Source organism: Ascaphus truei, chromosome 3 (assembly GCF_040206685.1).
Source record: "Ascaphus truei isolate aAscTru1 chromosome 3, aAscTru1.hap1, whole genome shotgun sequence".
NCBI lineage: Eukaryota > Metazoa > Chordata > Amphibia > Anura > Ascaphidae > Ascaphus > Ascaphus truei.
In genome coordinates this window covers 20,851,235-20,871,875 of record NC_134485.1, presented here as the reverse complement: position 1 = coordinate 20,871,875, position 20,641 = coordinate 20,851,235, and the positions used below count along the sequence as shown (strand labels likewise).

The 20,641-nt window shown below is 42.2% G+C and overlaps 1 protein-coding gene across 4 annotated transcripts in view; it reads left to right on the top strand.

Moving 5' to 3' along the window:
• Positions 1-11,503, top strand: part of B3GALT5 (beta-1,3-galactosyltransferase 5) — a 64,029-nt gene extending 52,526 nt beyond the window's left edge. For 3 of the 4 annotated variants that reach the window (XM_075593724.1, XM_075593722.1, XM_075593723.1), the window contains 3 exons: positions 2,013-2,138; positions 5,889-6,091; positions 8,690-11,503. In XM_075593724.1, the coding sequence (XP_075449839.1) occupies positions 8,690-9,676 (987 nt within the window). In that variant the 5' untranslated portion in view covers positions 2,013-2,138; positions 5,889-6,091 and the 3' untranslated portion in view covers positions 9,677-11,503. Of the gene's footprint in view, positions 1-2,012; positions 2,139-3,898; positions 3,954-5,888; positions 6,092-8,689 lie in introns of all 4 variants that reach the window. The other variant, XM_075593725.1, reaches the window with a different exon arrangement.
• The last annotated feature ends 9,138 nt before the right edge of the window (positions 11,504-20,641 follow it).

Genomic DNA, 20,641 nt, shown 5'->3' with positions numbered 1-20,641 from the left:
GCAACGCGACGTCAAATGACGCCGCAAGGTCATGTGACGAATGACGCCGGAGCCGACGCCGGAGCCGAGGTAAGTGGGGAGGGGGAGAGCGGGGGTCAGGTGACCGCCGGCAGGGGGCGCAGGGAAAAAAGTGTGCGCCCCTCTGATCTATTGTATGTGGTACTGTGGTGTATAAGCCCTGTAGAAACGTCAAGCAAATTTAAAAAATATATAATTTTTTATAATCTATTGGAAAGCGTTAATAATTATTTTTGCTTTTGGGGAAGAGGTACACGGAATGTTTTAACTTTACACATTAGCTACTCAATACAGATTCACAAAAAAAAAAAAACTAATAGAGAAAGGAGAGAAAGGGCAAAGCCAACACTTAAAGATAAGATAACGGAAGTGCAACCATTCCCAGGCTGCAAATGGACATACTCACACACATGAACGGGGTCGCAAAACCGTTTTCCACATTTATTATAAAGTTATTTTATTCATATTCAGAATAAATGTGCATTCACTAAAATGTCACTCATTTAACACACGGGCTATTTCTCTAAACACCAAAGCGCCTGATTAGATTGTGAGCTCTTCGGGGCAGGGACTCCTTTTCCTAAGTGTCACTTTATGTCTGAAACACTTCTTCCCTTTAAGTGTTATCTGTATTACTTGTTATGTATCTGATTGTCACGTGTATTACTGCTGTGATGCGCTATGTACAGTACATTAATGGCGCGATATAAATAAAGCCATCCATCCATCACGCAGCAAGACTCCCACTGACGTCCGCGTTTATACAATCAGCCTCTTTGTGGCATTCGTTTCCTTTGTTTTTACATGGGGCTGCCCTTTGGAAAGGCTTTTGAAGAGCAGTGAGCTTCATGTCACTTCAGGCAGGATGTTTGGATTTTTTGTCTGTTAAAAATAATGGAAAATAAATTATGCATATGGCTGTTATCCAGGTAAAAGGTTGTTTCTCATTAAATTGTACTGAACCCGCACTGTTTCTAGACGGATTACAGTATGACGTGCTAGTGTAATAGTTGAGCTAAGAAAAAAAAAAAGGATTACTGCAGTTTGTAGCACATAATGCCCTGTTCACTGATTATTTAAATTTAATAAGAAGGCTTAGGCTGCGTTTATAGTCCTGGCTACGGCGACGCGACCACGTGACATCATCCCTCGCCATTGTAATTGCGACTCCTGTTTATAGTGCAGGAGATAAGAGAGGGCGACTGGGGGGCATGGCGAGGCGTGGCCGTGAGCGGTTCGCCTCATTGGCTGAACCGCTCACGTGCCACTGTTGTCACGCGGTGATCGCCAAAAAAATCAAATTCTATTGACTATTGTCTATTGTCTATAGGCTACTATAGGTGCACGCAACGGATTACATCAACTTGTTTTGACGCGGCGCGCCATCGCTGTAGCCAGGACTATAAGCCGGGCCTTATGTTTGAGATCAGAATACTTGTACAAGATTCTTAGAACTCTAATCTGGTGATGTCACAAAGAGCAGTATTTCATCACAGCCCTGTTCTTGGTATACTGTACATTTTGCTTCAGCAGAACACTAAACATGTTTTCGAACACTTTTTTTCTAACGGAGTTTATGCACATTGGTGGATTGCCAATCAAATTAGGTAATCAGTAATCACCCTTGACATTCCCATGAGCCTTACTACTGTACCATTGCCCTCCAAACAGTACTATCTGAAGGCAGCAGCTAGAAAAATAATATACTGAACAGTTTGATACATAACATAATATCTTGTAGGGAATCGACACTGAAATTCTTTAAAAGTATCAGATTCAGCTGCAGGTACTGTAGGAATTATTGAGCTGGACCCTCTCAGTGTGTAAGGGAGTTAACATCCTACATCGCCATTTTGTGCGAACCCAAACTGAGCTTTATGCGACGAAAGCTGCCATGAAGAAAAATACTTTCATATTGTTTACATTTTTTACTTTTACTTGAAATAGTTCTGTTGTGTTTTACTTGATCTCTAATCTCCCCTAAACTCGTTTAGGATCCACAAGAATGTCAACATTATTATCTGCTACCAAACTGGACTAGGAGTATCAGTAATGAAAGACTGCCGAGGAGTGAGGACAGACAAGTCTTCCTTCTGACACAATCCAGCCGGGTATAAAAGGTAACTGCAAATTACATGTACACTAGATAAACATTGGTCCTGCCCTTGGGGAATGTGGCTCGGGGAATTAATTCAGACATTACCATAACAATTCCTTACAGTGAAATTAGCTGCTTCCTTATCGTAGAGAAAAGGCAAACTGCCAAGTTGCAAATTGTTATTTAGAGCTCCGAATAACTACAGCTAGAAATGATCTTAACTCCAATTTCATTATAAGACAAAACCAGGTTGTATAATTAACAGCAGTGTGCAGTCAAGTATAACCTCCTAGGAACGTTCCAAAGGTTCCTTGTATCTCTCAAATTAGACTGTTTTTCTTTTTTAGCAGAGATTTGTTGTGCCTGTGTTATAAGTGATGAGCTTAATTAATTAACTGTACTAACTTGGAATAAAGTGTTAGAATTTTTGAGGTGTGTAACAATATATTCCAGTTTTAGAAACAATCTACGGTATGTTTTTAAATAGATAAAATAATGCCCTTTTCCCCTGTAATGGATAAGCGGTTGGGGTTTCTGGCTATTTCACTGAAGGGCAATATTCTTTGAAATTCTGTTTTTTTTAAAGCGTATTTGAACCAGGGAAATTAAAGGACTACACCTGTCTTACAACCAGAAGCCCCGGTTAGGAGACAAATCCCTCTTTCAAAGAGTCAAAGGGGCCTATTCTAGTACAGTAGGTTTGATAACCAACTTGTCAAGGTTTTTGAGCAATTCTCGCACAACTTTGGTAGGGAGCTATTCAGAAAGCCTCGATGTGTTGCCAAACTCGTACGAGGAGTGTATTTTCCCGAGCTTTCTCCCTTCTGCTCAAATACAATAAGTGGGAGCTGAAAATAATCAAAATAGAACCATTTTAATGAAATCACGCTATTCTAGTAGCTTCGAGAATCTCATCGGGGCTCTGAAATAACGAGCTTATCACAGATCTCATCTCGCCCCCCAAGGGTGGCGTTATGGGATCTGAGAGCAGAACTTAGAAATGAAAAGCATTTTTCCAGCATCGGATTGAAGCCGGGAGTCTCCGGAGCTGATACACATTAATACCAGCTACGGAGACACCCGGCTTCAATCATATGCAAGAAAAATACATTTGCAGGCAGCTTCATTACCGTAGCGGCTAACTGCTAAGGCAATGAAGGGGTGAATTACCAGTGCTCGGTTTATTGTGGGTAGCGGGGTTGGGTGAAGGTGGTATTTAGCCCATGATGGGTATTTCGGCCTTGTGGGGGAGTTGTGGGAAGAGTTTACCCCATTCATTACCTTAGCAGCTACTACCTTGCTTGCTTAATATATATTTTTGTTGATTGTTTTGTTTAGCTCTTGTGTATTTTTAATGATTTTTTTTATTCTCGTTTATTTTGTGTGTTTGCTTTTTTTAATTCTGGCTTATTTTTGTTATTTGCTTGGTTTAATTCTTGTTTTTTGGGTGTTTGCTTTGTTAAAAAAAATTTTTTAGGTGTTTAATTCTGGTTTATTTTTTTTATTGTTTTTTTTATTCTGGTTTATTTTTGTTGATTGTTTTTTTTTAGGTTGCCTATTGACTGCCTAGTGACTAATCATGCCCATGAGCATGATATATCACTGTGCCAATCAATGGGTAGAGGGTGGGGGTAGTTCCTCTGGGGGGGTGGTTAGGCAGCCTGGTTGGGCAGCAGGGGAGGGGTGTTAACACCTTAATTACTATAGCGGTTACAAATCGTGAAGGTGATAAAGGGGTTAGGGGCCATTAGATTGTATTTTTAATTTTTATGTCTCTGCCAGCGGAGAACAAGGATGGGGAGGAAGACGAGGACAGCCTTCATCCAGGCAGTGGAAAGTAAAAGTTGTATTTATGCTGACTGGATAATGTTTTATTTTGAATGGGCAAATGAGCTAATATTTAGATCTGGACAATAGTAATTTTGCCTATTATTGTACTGTATGTGTGGGGGGGGGGTTGTTGGGGGTAGAGGAGGTGGGCAGTAGAGTTGTTGTGTTTTTTAATGTTTCTTGGGGGTAGAGGGATTGGGTGAAGTGGGTAGTTGCCCCAAGAGTGGGTGGTTAGGCCTCTCGGGTGAGTAGGGGGAGTGGTTAACCCCTTCATTACCATAGCGGTTTCCACTGCTATGGTAGTGGAGGGGTTAACTCCTCCTGCAACCTTCCAGCAGGCCTAACCACCCACCCTGGGGCAACTATCCCCTTCATCCACCCCCTCTGCCCCCAATAAACAGGCTATTCAGGTTTAACCCCTTCATTGACTTATCGGCTAGCCACCAAGGTAATGAAGCTGTTTGTACTTAAATTTGAATACTAGTGTGCGGGAGCAGGGGTCTCAGGAGCAGAACCTCGTTAGTTTCAGCTCTTGGGACCCCTGCTTCCAGAGATACTTACCTCTGAATTAGCTGCCGGTAGCAGCTCTCCTCTGCTACTAGGTTGTACAATATGTCCACTATTCAAAGATTTCGCATCCTGTGGGCCAATAGGAAGCCTTGACGTAATCGGTGAGACTTCCTATTGGCCCATGTGACATAGGAGCTTTAAACTTTAAAGCCTTCTTGCTCAGCCGAAGCAGCTCACAGGACCTACTACGGAGGTAAGTATCTCCGGAAGCATGGGGTCCGCAGAGCTGAAATTGACGAGGTTTACTCCGGTGACCCCCTGCTTCAATTCTATATAAAAAAAATGTGCAGGCTTGGATTACTTCTTTCATTAATTAAAAAAAACATTTCAATATCCCTCTTACATATAAAATTAGGTATTGATGCTCACTAATGAGACAAATACATTTAATAAAAAAATGTATTCTAAAATAAATGAGAACAGGATTACATGGTTGAGCTTGCAATCAGACGAGGATCTTCTCTCTTCAGAAGATTCAAAATGTTACCGCAATTTTGTCCACGCCGTTGAATGCTCATCTCCAAAATTTATGACGGGTAAATTGCTGGAGGAGACTAACACACATATGTTGGTGCTGTTTATCTCAGTACTAAAGATTCAGCGCTAATAAGTGAAATAAAACGATTGGCAACTAAACTGCTCCCCCCCCACATCTAATTGGTCATGACATTTAGGCCCAAATACACACACCTATTCTAAACTTGAAACACCTGTAGTGCCCTCATAGTTGGCTGTGAGTAGGTTAAGGTAGTCGCAGTTACCAAGGCTTTCCGTTGTGATGTAAGGAGAGGGAGGAGTTATAGCTTTTAGAAATCGCTGCATTCCCCGGCAGTTCTTTCAGTTTATCAGCTATTATACTGTGTTTGAGTTCCAGTTTATTTTACTCAACATACCAGGTCTCTTCAGAAGCCAAACGGATAGGGATGGATTCTACCGCTTCATGGATAGTCTAGGGAAGGGGTCTCAACTCCAGTCCTCAAGCCCCCCAACAGGTCAGGTTTTCAGGATATCCCAGCTTCAGCACAGGTGGCTCAATCAGTCCCTGCTTCAGTACAGGTGGCTCAGTGGAAGACTGAGCCTGTGCTGAAGCTGGGATTTCCTGAAAATCTCAGCTGTTGGGGGGGTGGGGGAGGCTCTAGGACTACAGTTGAGCACCCCTGGTCTTGAGGACACTGAGACAGAAAAAACAATATACCGGAAGGCTTCCAGACTATGGGAAATCAGGAACTGTATATGAGAATTATAGTGGTATGATTTTTTAATGCACAATCTGACTCATGGAACCTTGCTACCCATTCCAACTTCCTGCCAAGAGTAATACGTCCAACTAGTGTTGGAGATTGTTTAATAAGTATTTTCTTGTCTTATACAGAAGTCCCCGGCTCCTGATTTTTCCAGGCCCTCTCAGCCACACCCTGAATTGCCAGAACCTGCAGCTATTCATTTTGCCCCAACGGAATGTCAAGAGACTGAACCGTATAACTGAGAGGTTGTACACATCCAACGACCCATTGAAATGAATGTTCTTTAAACGTGCTATACTGTTTTTCACTGCTGAGTAAATATGGTCATACAGTAAGTGCTTTATTTTTTTCATACTTTTTTTACATTGTTAAATGCTATCAACCTGACAGTCCCTTTTGTGGTTTGATTTGAATGCGTTATGTGGTGACTGCTACATTCTATCCACAAGGTCTCCACATTTGCACCATTCCCATCACAAACATCTTCCCTTAGCTATTTCCTCATTCCTCTCTATAACATCTAGTTCATTATCTGTTTATTTTCCCTTCTCCCTAGTTCTTTGTTTAAAATCTCCTCCAACCTTTTTAACATCCTTCCCTCCCCCCTTAGCACAGAAGATCCCTCTTCATTGAGGTGAAATCCATCCCTACCATAAAGATAGCACCTCTGAGAAAATAAATCCCAGTGCTCTTAAAACCCCAAACCTTCCTTCCTACACCCCTTTCTTAGTCATGCCCCCCTAATCTCCCTAACCTCCACCTGCCTCTCCTGGGGTAGCGCATAGCACTGGTAGCATTTCAGAAAATACTACATCTGGGGTCTTATCTTAAACTTGTGGCCTACTGTAGATCCCTGAAATAATTCTTTAGGACCCCCTACATCTTTCTCTAACTTTGTCATTGGTGCCAAGACCGCTGGGTTAGTCTCAGCCCCTCCCAACAATCTCTCTACCCGATCCGCAATGAGATAAGGATATTCTGTCTTCAGAAGCTACAGTACAAATGTTACTGCAATTTTGTCCACACGGTTGTAGGTTCATCTCAGAAACTTCTGACACGTAAAATCCTGGAGGAGACTGAAACATAACTTTGTGCTGTCTCCCAGTACAATAGATCAGAGTCAAGATGTGAATTAAAAAGGTTGGCAACGGAACATTCCCCTTTCCCCCCCCCCAGTTCTAAGCTGTAGTACGTATAATGTACCTGTTGATGGGGGAATTGGAGGCTAGATACAGGATCTTGGATTAATGAGAATGTTGACTTTTATTCAGAACTATTTTATTTACTTACAAAAATGTTTTACCAGGAAGCAATAAATTGAGATTTACCTCTCGTTTCCAAGTATGTCCTGGGCATATGTCCTAGGTAGTACACTTCACATCAAATAAAAATCCACATTCAATATAAATAGTCTAAAATAAGCAGAAATGCCTGAACTGGTCTTGACCCTGGGCATCAGAATAATACCAGCTTTCTAGCAGTTTCCGTGTGTGTAGAATAACAGAGAGCAAAATGTCTGCACGAAGCTGCATTAAACTAGAGGGAGTGAACTGGAGTGCACCTGTGCCCTGCTCTCCAGCAGCCGGACCTCACTGGAAAACAAGTCCTGGACTACAAATACAGTATGTAGTTATATGATACCGATGTAGCCAATGTAATTAATCCATGACACGCTGCAGTGGGACATACCCAACGCACCAATGGGAGGTGCCCATTGTTTTAAATCCGCTGTGTTCAGGATAACATAATTTTCAATGTTACAGACCATTTGAAATGCATGTCGTTTATTGTGCCTTACAGTTTAACACTGCTGGGTAAATATGGCCATACTAGAAGTCCTTTATTTTTGTCCTAATACTTTACATCATCACCCTTTGAGTGCCAGAGGGACTCCAAAGCGGTAACATGATCGCTCCATCACTGATGATGGAGTGGAAAAGGAGATTGCATTCTGCACTCCACAAGAGTCATCTCCCCTACAGAACAAGAGCAATATGATTATGACATAGCTACTCCTAGGGTGCCAAAAAGATATACATAGCAGCTTCATCCACAGGCATTCAAAGGGCTACATGCTTGAAAGAAGGACACAAAGATTTTCCTTGAAGTAACTTCACTTCTAATAGGTTCAGTATATAATACAGTATATAATACAGTATATAGCACAGTCTTGTTGTCATTTGTGTGAAATGGGCAAGTTATTCTTGAGCACTCTTCCCGGTCTAAAAGCTCTAATGGTACAATACGTATTTAAATCTATTAAAACACCTGCATTCAGCAACATTCACATTTTCATTCTGCCCCTGCCAGTTCACAACCATATTTTCTGTCAATTCTGCAACTTCTTCATATATTTTTGTTATATAAATAATGGGTGCCTGGTTATTAATTAATAGGTATTAAACTGATGCTAATGTATCCAGGAGTAACCATTCCAGCGGTGGTGTTCTGTCTTTCTTAAGCAACACTTAAGCAAAGTTGTTTTCTTGTCTATAAATGCTTGATATATTTAGAGTCTTTTACTACATTTATGACAGAAAGCATGTTCTCGCTGCCTTCCTCCTTCTCTGGTACTCTTCTAATTCTCCATGTATATGTTGGGAATGAGAACAGGAAAATGTGAGATCAATACATTTGTAAAATGTTGCGTCTTTTGTGAACCTATGTACATACTGTACACACAATGAGGGTCATTTATCAAATTCTCTTGGCTGCAAAGCAGAGATTTCGAAAACAAAATGCACAAGATCTATGACGGCAAAACATCATTATTGAAATCAATGGAATTTGTTACTTTGATAAATCTGTAGCAGTATTTTTGCACCAGTTTCGCTCCATTTTGTAGTTATGTGGCTTTGGTCAATCGACCTCAACATATTTATGATATGATTCTAAAACTAAATCCAACTATTATTGGCATATTTTTCAGATGGCAAGAAGAAAGGTGATTTTTACCACCGTATTGCTGTTTTCCTGTTTGGGCATATGCCTATTTGTCATTGAGCTGTATTCCTTGAATTTCTGCAGCTTTTGTCACAAGAGACAAAATGCTCTTTTCAGATTCAACGTTGAAAATGATAATGACACATTCCTGTTGATGCCAAAGGTAGACTGCAAAAAGAAGCCTCCATTTCTGGTGATACTGGTAACCACCACCTACAATCAGCAAGAGGCTCGCATGGCCATCCGCCAGACATGGGGAAAAGAAAGAAGGATAGGGGACAAGCGTGTGGTAACCTATTTTCTTCTGGGAACCAATGCAAAAAAGAACAAACAAGAAGCATCCACACTTGCTGCTGAAAGCAATTTGTACAAAGATATCATCCAGAAAAATTTCATTGACGTATATTACAATTTGACCATTAAAACTTTAATGGGGGTGGATTGGATTTACCACTATTGCTCGGAGACTAGCTTTGTGATGAAGACTGATGCAGATGTGTTCATCAATGTATTTTACCTTGTCCATCTGATTTCACAGAAAAATCAACCTACAAACTTTTTCACAGGTTTCCTGAAGCCCGATGAGTACCCTATACGTAATATATTTAGCAAGTGGTATGTTAATGAATATGAATACCAACAGGACAAATACCCACCCTTTTGTTCGGGAACAGGATATGTGTTCTCATCAGATGTGGCACAACAGATCCACAACATTTCCGCGAGTGTGCCATTTTTAAAACTAGAGGATGTGTTTATAGGGTTGTGCCTGGACAAACTGAAAATACCCTTGCAGGAGCTTCACGCAGAGCAAACATTTTTCCCAGAAAAGATTGCATTTTCTGTCTGCCATTATCGAAAGATTGTCACTTCGCATGGAATACAACCACATGAGACGTTACTATATTGGAAAGCCATGCAACGGTCACAGGATGAAAAGTGTGAAGGCGACCCACCAGTAATACTAATGTAATGTTTAACAGTATTTTCTGAAAATCATGTTCATTGTGTACAAGTTACCTGCTCTGTGCCATTATTTTTCTTAAAAAATCAGCGTATTTTAAGCTTGTTAAAGGAAAAATGTTTGGGTACTTAATATCATAGGGACATTGCCAAAAACAAGAGATGGACACTTTCACTGGTGTTGTGATTTTGGTATTTATTTCGGTGTGTGTGTATACACACACACACACACACTGTTGGGGCGAGGGGCGGGAGAGGAAAGGTGACATGGGCTGGAACAGATGACATGAAGTGGGGGGGACAGAATGGAATTGGAGGACAAGAAAGTGACATGGGGGAGAGAGAATAACATGGGGGTGTAGAGTAGCAGGGTGGGATTGTGGCATGGGGAAGAGACAGAGATATGGGGGAGAAGTGTTTTTACCTCCTCCAGTATGGATCCTGTGGTAAAAAAGGCAGAACCAGCACCATACATAGGAAGCCTCAGACAGAGCTGCAGTAATCCTCGTAGGTTCCTACTGCTGCACCAAAAGAGGTAGGGACCTGATTGGGGGGGGGGGGGGGGGCAGTATTTGAAGGGGAGTGTCCCGCCTCCCTCCCCATGACCTCTGAACCCCTGCAAGCCATAGGGAGGCAATCAGATGGCAAGGAGTAAAGGAGAGACCCAAGGCTGAATTTGAGGCAGAAATGTTTTTTAGTTTTGTTTTTGTTCTGGATTTTGAATATTTTGATACAAAATCAGGGTCCAGATTGAACCAAGTTGAGAAGTAAAGAGTAGTGCATAGCCAAAAAGAGCAAGGAGAGGATCCAATAGATGCAAAAATAGTTTAATGAAGAATCAAAGCATAGGAGGATAGCCTCCTACGCGTTTCGAACTATATGTTCTTTCTCAAGGAGTTTTTGCACTACTCTTTACTTCTCAACTTGGATCCTTTGACAGCAGCTGCATGTCTTATACAGTCTTTGAAGTGGGTGATTGTGAGTACAAAATGTTCAATTTGAAGTGGACATTCCCAATGAAATAGAGGGTTGGTGATAACTTCCCTTTTTCCCTGTTTTCAGGGATTACCTGTCTTTTGAGAATACTTTATGGATATACTCATTCAATTGCTTATATGAATATGGATTCACCCATGTCTTCTACAATCTGGGTGTAACTATATAATTATACTATCCTGGTACTAGAGTATTTCTTACTACGCTCCTCAGCCAGATAAAACCAAACTGCGAGTGACCGTTAAGGAAAACATACCCGCAGGTTCGGGAGGTTTGGGATTTTGAGGCTCTCAAACGGTCCATCCTTATCAAAACTTATTTTTATGTATTGATAGAATATGCAGAAAAACTAAAGTTTAATGGCTCATGTTTCTTTAATTGAAAAAAAAAAGGGACATCTTTTATTGAGTAATAATAATGTGGGATATTTAGTGGTGATCTACGGGATCCCGTTGAAATCTAATTTTTTTTGTGTGTGTTATTTTTCTTTGGAACCATGATCAATTATATTTATCGACATCGTTTTTTTAATAATCATTTCCTCAGATTAGTTTAAAAAAATAATTTAAAAAAAACTACTGAAGGAAATAATCATTTTAATAAAACTGATGCATTTTTTACCTCCAATTTGCAGTTTAAACGCTGTTAAATAAACTTTATGAAGTGTTATATGTGTCATGCCAGTTTTGGAGAAAAATTGAAATCAGTAACATCATTTTAATTTAGTACTTCATTTTAGCATCAATGTATTATGGCACTTTTGGGCTATTGTATCAAGGGAGGTTACATTATGTATTAAAGTACATTTTGCGAAAAATGTACGCAAATTGCATAATTTTCATTTTGCGTTTTTTTGTGTCAATGTATCCAGTTCTTTGCTCCAGCCTTTGCGCTGTAGGCGTTAGCTTGCTAATTCGGGAGTGTCAATAGGAGATACATGATTCACAGATTATAATGAGAATGAAATGACAGATTTCCTAAAACCAGATAAGTATAGTTCGCTCTATGCATTATATTTAACAAGTGCTATATAAGTGAAAGAGAATACCAAGAGGATAAATACCCACCCCTTTTTTTTGGACAACACTTGACAATGTTCTCAGTATGTGTTGCATAACAGATCCACAACATTTCGGTACATTTCATTTTGCAAATTAGAGCGGGTTTTTGTAGGATTATCAAACAAGTCCAGAAAAGTTAAAAAGAGTGCGCTCCCTGCTATATTAAATGAATGGACATACAGACTCACATGTAACAGATAAGGTAGAGGTTGTAAAAAAAAAAAAAAGGGGGATAAGAATAAAACAAACAGAAACAATAGGGCAATTTGTTTCAAGTGTTCAAAGTGTATTAAAAACATCCAATGGTCTCATTCACATTTGAGATGTTCTTTTAAGCATTTAGCAGTGTTGAGAGTCTCTCCTCTCGATTGCTCTCCTGCACGAATACTCTGGGCCTGCAGCCACGGCTTCCCCACAGTACAAGTGGAACTCTGTTCTCAGACCTCCTCGTCAAGATGTTCCATCAGCGCGTACAGTACGTGCGCATGTGCACTCAGTCCTTCTCTGGGTCGTGCAGTCTTGTTGCCTCAATAGGGGCTGGGTAACGTCCTCCGTTCACTCAGCTGTCTTTCTACTCATACTAGTTTCGCCAGAATGACTTGGCTTCATCAGAGAATAGAGCCTGTATCTTTGTCCTGCTCTTAATTAGTCTTGGACTTAATTGAAATAAGGTTTCTTGCAATCAATTGGAGATCGTGTTCTCTCATATGAACAACTGCAGCATTTCACTATAAACGCAAATTGTGACATACACAGAACCAAACCACAATAATATGATCAATTTCCTAATTAAATAAATCTACTCTAATATCTACCTTTTAATTCACAAACTTATACATATAATTAAAAAGGATCGAAATATTTATTTATAAAATGTTTTACCAGGAAACAATACATTGAGAGTTACCTCTCGTTTTCAAGTATGTCCTGGGCATATGTATCCACATCCAAATTAAATATACATTAAAGACATACATATATATGAAACGTCCTGTATTCATTTTCCAATACATTTCTATGCCACTCACCACTTGAAAAAGACCGCTCTGGTCGAAACGTCGCTAAGTTTTGGCTCGTTAAACAGCACTAGAAAAATCCGTAGTGCCTTGTGATATTCTTTTTTAGGTCCATCGCTGGATACAGACATACAAGTTAATATCTACTGAAAGATCAAAACGACCCACGTTACCATATTACTATTACCCCAAATTGATAATTTTATAAGCATATCTACCTCAATCGGAACACAACAAGAAATACATCTCTAATATAATTGACAATTATAAAGGTTCAATATAAAACATTCATAAAAATAGTGTTTACAGAAAACAATCTAAATCAATGTCTATATTTAGACCAGAAAGAACTAGGGTTTTCATGGTATGTATTAATTGTGTTTCCTTTTGAGATAATGTTACCAATTGATTGCCTCCTCTCCAATGGGCACCTACCCTATCAATGCCAGAAAATAGCAGACCTTTTGGGTTCTGCTAATGGGTGAGTTTAAAGTGTTTCGATAAACTGTGTGTCTCTAATCCATTTTTAATATTTCTGACATGTTCCTGTATTCTCACCTTTAAAGTTCTGTCAGTTCTCCCTATATATTGGAGTCCATAAGGACATTCCAACATATAAATGTCAAAATTGTTGTTGCATGAGATACATTTTTTTAACCTCAAATTCCTTCGAGGTTACATTATATTTGAATGACTTTCTCTCATCTTTTCCATATTGTCATACAGAGCAGTTTCTACATTGATAAAAAAAAAACAGCCTGTTGGACAAGCTAATGACTAGTATTCTCTTGTTATCTTCTCTTGCTACTTTAAGGGCCAAAAGTTATTTTAGATTGGACACCCTTCTGAAAACTACCTTGGGGGAAGGAGTTAATATTTTATTCAAGATGGGATCCCCTAACGGTATAGCCTATAGCCGAACAGCTAGCTGCTAATGTAATGAAGGGGTTAAACCAAAGTAACTGGTTTGTTTGTAGTAGAGAGGGTGGGTGAAGGGGTAGTTGCCCCAGTGTGGGTGATTAAGTCTACTGAAAGGGTTGCAAAAGGGTTAACCCCTTCATTATATTAGCATTTGTCCTCCTATATGAAGTCTCTCCCTGAAGGGATTTAAGCTGGGTTCTAGTCCACCCTGATTCTGGATATATGCAGGGGATTCATTTTCACCATTCATGAGCCTGTCATAGAGCAGCCCTGTATGTTTTTTCCTCTTAGGGAACTGTGTCTATTGGTTTCTTAGTACAGTTCCTTTGGGGTTATGTATTCATGCTAGGGATATTTGCCATCAATCCCTGGCTTTCTACAGCTTGCTCATGTGTCATGTTTGGCTTTAGTCAGCTTATTGTCTTGGGTTTACGTACAGGGGATCCATGCTATGTTCTTTTAACATTTCTGTGCTATTTTTTATCTCTTTTGTTACATCTAATTAAATACATTTTTGATATTGCTTATAATTAACCAGAGTGCTACTTTTTGGGCTTCTTTTTCTTTTGCCTCTTTCACATAAATCTGTGCCCTGTAGCACCACTGACGCACTTACCTGTGCAGATATACATATACAAAGATATATCCGTCAGTTTGTAGGTTACTCATATTTTGCTGTCTTGTGGATGCGGGGTCTACCTTTTCTCTTAGATGCAGAGAAAGTGTTTGATAGAATTACTGGGTCTACAGTATGTATTCCAGGTTTTTGAGAAGATAGGATTTGGGAAATGTATTTGTAACTGTATTAAAGCTTTATATATATCCCCACCTGCTAAAATTAAAATAAATGGTTATTTGTCTATATAATTTGACAATCACAACTTATTCTATTAAAATAGGCAATGATAATTTATGATTTCAATTGATAAGGTGACATGGCACAGGTCTTTATCAGGTGTTGAAATTGAAATCCTACATACAAGAAGTAGGACAAATACAGGCATTGAGTACTATCAGTGCACTGGTGGTGCTCAGCGTGGACAGGATTACTGCTGCTGTAAAAATGGATCCCTCTGGTTGGATGAAAGGCTGCAGTATAAAATCGCCTGTCAGGTGGATAGACATCCGTCTCTGTGTCCCAATGCTGAAGGATTAGATTGAGAGATGTCAGTCTCTCCACTGTCTGGAAAGACGTCACAGACGCGTCCGCATGTACACTTCTGATACTCGTGCACTGGAAATGTAACCTTTAACACTAGGTGTTTCATGACTTCCTCAGAAGTCACAGAGACGGACGCATATCCACCAGACAGGCGAGTTTATACTGCAGCCATTCATCTGGCCTGAGGGATCCATTTCCACAGCAGTGGTCTTCCTGTCCATGCTGAGCACCACCAGCGCACTCACAGTACTCAATGCCCGTATTTGTCCTAGTTCTTGTAAGTAGGATTTTCATTTTTCCATCTGAAGACGGCCTGAGCAACATCACCTTATCAATTAAAATCATACATTCTCATTGTTTATTTTAATAAAATAAGTTGTGATTATATTTTTAGATATTTCTATTTCACTTATTTCTTTTGTCTGTCTTTTATTGTTTGTTTGTCCCAATCCTGGCGTGTTCCCCCATCCCATGCTCGTTCTCACTATTTTGTCCTTCACAACCACATATATTATACAGTATCACACTTTGTTTTTCTGCTTCTTCCTTTTTCATGTCCTGATGTCCATCTGACTGCCCTTTGGAGACTCCTACAACCTCAGATGTTTTTGTCAGGATATCACTATACAGTTTGATTTTTTATATCCGTTGAATTCATTTACTGCCTTGGACGCAGTAATAGTTCTGGACTTTAATATATCTGGAGGTGCCGGATAGTCACTTATTTTCACTATAATCAGATTAAACGCTATATGGTTATACACAAAAAGCATACTTTAATCCTACGCCCAACTGCTGTGTTTGAATCTATTCTGCTAAATGTAAGGGGTAGTGGACCAGGCCTTTTCTGCCATCTACCAAATACTAATTAGTTCAGATAACAGGTGACACTTTCAATTAGTAGTGTCTCCAGTTGTATATATACCCCTCAAACGTTCCTCAAAATACATTAGGGAGACATGACTGTGCTGACAAAGAAGAACACTGAGATACCTGGGAGCTATACAAAGTATATTTAAATGAGTCCCTCCCACACTTTCTAAAAGGATTTCATACATTTGCTTAAAATAAATTTACACTACCTTTTTATTCAACTATTCGTCCGCCAATCGAATATTGACAAAAAGCCCCACAAATAATTCACAGGCCAAATTTTGACAAATTTGCCCACCACCACATGGCTCTTCCCATCCGCAGGGAACGTGGCTGTTGAAGCAGCGTTATATTTTCTTGTTCCAAGCTTTTGAAACAGGAATAGGATCCACCCATAGAATAAGTAAGAGATAGTAGAGGGAAAAAGGTGTCAGATACTTTTAAAGAAAGAAACAAAACATTTTAAGTTATAGGGTGAATGACAAAATACTCACAAGATAGATGCAGATTGCGTACAGATGAAGTACAGAGACAGACATTGACAAACAAGGACTGACAGTGACAATAGATTACAGAGTGACAAATGCAGAAAGACAGTGACAATGACCCAGAAATTGAAATACAGATGCAGCAACGAGTATTAGAACTCTGCCTGGGTAGATTCTGGGGCAGTCTCACAGTAAATGCCTCAACGTTGCTGCAACATTTCTTTGAGATTCTTAATGGCCCATAGGATTAACCCAGCAGGGAGTCCCTTCAAACTGAATGGGACTGCGGGGACCCCCTGCTGTGTTAATCCGATGGGCCATTAAGAATTTTACAGAAATGTTGAGGCAATGTTGAGGTATTTACTGTGAGACTGCCCCAGAATCTCCCAGGAATTTCTACGGTATGTGTTCTAATACTGGTAGCTGCATTAGTAGCTACAGTACAGGCACAATGCCTGAAAGAGATCGACACAGTAATAGTGACAAAGATAGGCAATGATGGAATAAGAAAAATGGAGTGGAACACAGAATTAGACAGTAGCATTAATTGACAAAAACAGGTCCTAGAACACTCACTTTCTGGATTATTTCAGAGCACGTGTCCGTAACTGCGTAAGCAATCCATATAGGAATCGATACAAAACCTACTGTAGTTTCTGCTTCCTGCTTGGTTGGGGTATATTCTAGGGACATTTCCCAGTCCCTATAAATATATGCCACTCCCTTTACTTGCTGCCATTTTGGTTTATCGGGGGAAGGGTGCAATTGGAAATGCGACTAAGCGGTAAGCTCTGCTCTAGAACAAAAATAAATAATAATTTTATATATGAATATATATATATATATATACTGTATATACACATACATACATACATGTCAATATATATATATATATATATATATATATATATATATATATATATATATATATATATATTCAACACAAAATTAAGAGAGACAAAGCAAGCATAAGAAACGGGTAGCAAGAATCTGAAAGAAATGAGAACAAGGAAACAGAATGAGAGAAAGGAAACAGAATGAGAGAAAGGAAACAGTGAGAGAAAGGGAACAGTGAGAGAAAGGGAACAGTGAGAGAAAGGGAACAGTGAGAGAAAGGGAACAGTGAGAGAAAGGAAACAGTGAGAGAAAGGGAACAGTGTGAGAGAAAGGAAACAGTGTGGAACAAGAGTGTAAATGGCAGAGAGACATATCAGATCATACTGCAGAGGGGCAGAAAGAGAGGGATAGACACAGCAGTTACTCAGACTCTAATATCTTCTCCGCAATTTACTGTATAAATAAATATAGATGGGTTCCTCCTGGGCCCCCTTACCTCCGGTCGAGGGTGTGCGTTTCCGTTGGTTGCTGGCGAGGTACGGGCAGAGTATCTGTGGTTAGGGGAAGGGACAGAGACGCTGGTGGCTCCCGTAGCAGGGTGTCGCCATCTTCTGTGTGGTCATGCATGTGCAGTGCAGTCGCACATGCGCAGTGCAGGTAGCTATGTTGCGGTGGCCATCATGGTGCACCTTGTGCATGCGCAGAGAGGTACACAGGAGGCCATTACACCCAAATGCCCTGCAGGGGGACTACAACACCCAGCAGCCACTGGGGCTGCTAGATCACATGGCGTGCAGCAGCCAATCGGGCTGCAGCAATCCCCTGCGGGCAGATTGATACTTTTGTCGCGCTGAGGACCACGTCAGTCAGAGCTGGAGCAAGGAAGGGGTAGGTTGTGTGTGCCACTATAGATCCAAAGCATAGGGACACAGACAGGACGCGGCTGCATCCTGTCCTTAGGTGGTCTGGGACCAGACACCTGCTGCTGTCAGAGACTATCATTAGTGTGGGACCCTCCAGCTGGATACCACCCACCGTGGAGGAGGACTCATCGCTGACATCACTGGATCAGTGGATCAGTGGATCCTATATTCTACAGCGCGCCCGGGTGTGGGACCACTCGGCAGGTACCTCAACGCATCACATGCACCAATCAACACTTTAGTGGGCAGCGCTGTACTACACTTGGGGGGGACATAAGGGTGGTTGGGTGCCCAAGGGCCCCTCAGTACTTTGGGGACTGTGACTCCAGGGAGGGGAACAAAGTATTGGAGGGTACTGCCATACGTGGCCTGGTTGGTGGGACTATATATATATATATATATATATATATATATATATATATATATATATATATATATATATATATATATATATATATATATATATATACAGTGTTCGACAAATCACCCAAAAAGCTACTCGCCCAACCAAAAAATCTACTCGCCACCTAGTCCCGCCCCCAACCCCGCCCCTAGTCCCGCCCCCAACCCCGCCCCTAGTCCCGCCCCCAACCCCGCTTTAAAATAAAATATATAAATAAAATACATTTAATAAATTCCTAGTCAGAACAACATTCGTTTTTGACATAAATGTATTTATTGTATTACATTATACTACAATTAGTCCTTGTTACATGTGTGTGTGTAAATGTCGGATCTAGAAATAAAAGCCAGGTGTGAATGACTAGTTTCCTGAACCCCTTAACCAATGTCTGGATGTCCCCGCTTCACAATATCTAAAGCAGCAATCCCACCTGGGATCTTACCTGATCCGCAGTCCCTCAATGTCCAGGTACGCTCATTCCCGCAATGTTATACATTGGGGAGGTGTTCATTACCTGTCTTCTGGGTTAGGGGGGGGTTCCGATGTCTTCCGTGTGAAGCTTGAGCCAGATCTGGAAGAAAGCAGTATAGGGTAGTTAAGATTTCGGTGTAGTATAGGGCAGTTAAGATATATAGGGTAAATAAGAGATCCAGAGTGTGAGTGACAGAGAGAGAGAGTGTGGGAGTGACAGAGAGAGAGAGTGTGTGGGGGAGAGAGAGAGAGAGAGAGAGAGAGAGTGGGGGGGAGAGAGAGAGTGTGGGGGAGAGGGAGAGAGAGTGTGGGGGAGAGGGAGAGTGTGGGGGAGAGAGGGAGAGAGTGTGTGGGGGAGAGAGGGAGAGAGAGTGTGGGGGAGAGAGGGAGAGAGAGTGTGGGGGAGAGAGGGAGAGAGAGTGTGGGGGAGAGAGGGAGAGAGAGTGTGGGGGAGAGAGGGAGAGAGAGTGTGGGGGAGAGAGTGTGGGGGAGAGTGTGGGGGGGGGGGAGAGAGAGTGTGGGGGAGAGAGAGTGTGGGGGGGGGGGAGAGAGTGTGGGGGGGAGAGAGAGAGAGTGGGGGGGGGAGAGAGAGTGGGGGGGAGAGAGAGAGTGTGTGGGGGAGAGAGAGAGTGTGTGGGGGAGAGAGAGTGTGTGGGGGAGAGAGAGAGTGTGTGGGGGAGAGAGGGAGAGAGAGTGTGGGGGAGAGAGGGAGAGAGAGTGTTGGGGAAAAAGAGAGTGTGGGGGGGAGAGAGAGAGAGTGTGGGGGAGAGAGAGAGAGAGTGTGTGGGAGAGAGAGAGTGTGGGGGGGAGAGAGAGCATGTGGGGGGGAGAGAGAGCGTGTGGGGGGGAGAGAGAGAGTGTGGGGGGGGAGAGAGAGAGTGTGGGGGGGATAGAGAGAGTGTGGGGGGGGGGAGAGAGAGTGTGGGGGGGAGAGAGAGTGTGGGGGAGACAGAGGAGAGAAACGGTGGGTGACACACACAGAGGGTGGGTGATACACAGAGAGAGAGGCTGGGTGAGTGACTGGCTGGTTGAGTGGTTTGCTGGGTGAGTGGATGGGTGGGGCAGGGGTGACTGGGTGGGTGAGTGACTGACACTGACTGGGGGTGGGGGGTGACTGACACTGACTGGGGGTGGGGGGGTGACTGACACTGACTGGGGGTGGGGGGGTGACTGACACTGACTGGGGTTGGGGGGGTGACTGACACTGACTGGGGGTGGGGGGGTGACTGACACTGACGGGGTGGGGGGTGACTGACACTGACTGGGGGTGGGGGGGTGACTGACACTGACTGGGGGTGGGGGGGGGGGGTGACTGACACTGACTGGGGGTGGGGGGGGTGACTGACACTGACTGGGGGTGGGGGGTGACTGACACTGACTGGGGGTGGGGGGGTGACTGACACTGACTGGGGGTGGGGGGGTGACTGACACTGACTGGGGGTGGGGGGGTGACTGACACTGACTGGGGGTGGGGGGGTGACTGACACTGACTGGGGGTGGGGAGGTGACTGACACTGACTGGGGGTGGGGGGGTGACTGACACTGACTGGGGGTGGGGGGTGACTGACACTGACTGGGGGTGGGGGGTGACTGACACTGACTGGGGGTGGGGGGTGACTGACACTGACTGGGGGTGGGGGGTGACTGACACTGACTGGGGTTGGGGGGTGACCCACAAAGCCTGGAGCGCGCGCCAATCAGGAGTCAGGTAGGGGAGTTTTTTTTTTTGTTTTTTTTCAGCGCGAGCAGGGAAATTTCAGCGCGAACGGGGGGAATTTAAAAAAAAACCACGTGTGCTGCTTGGGCCAATAGTTACTCGCCCGG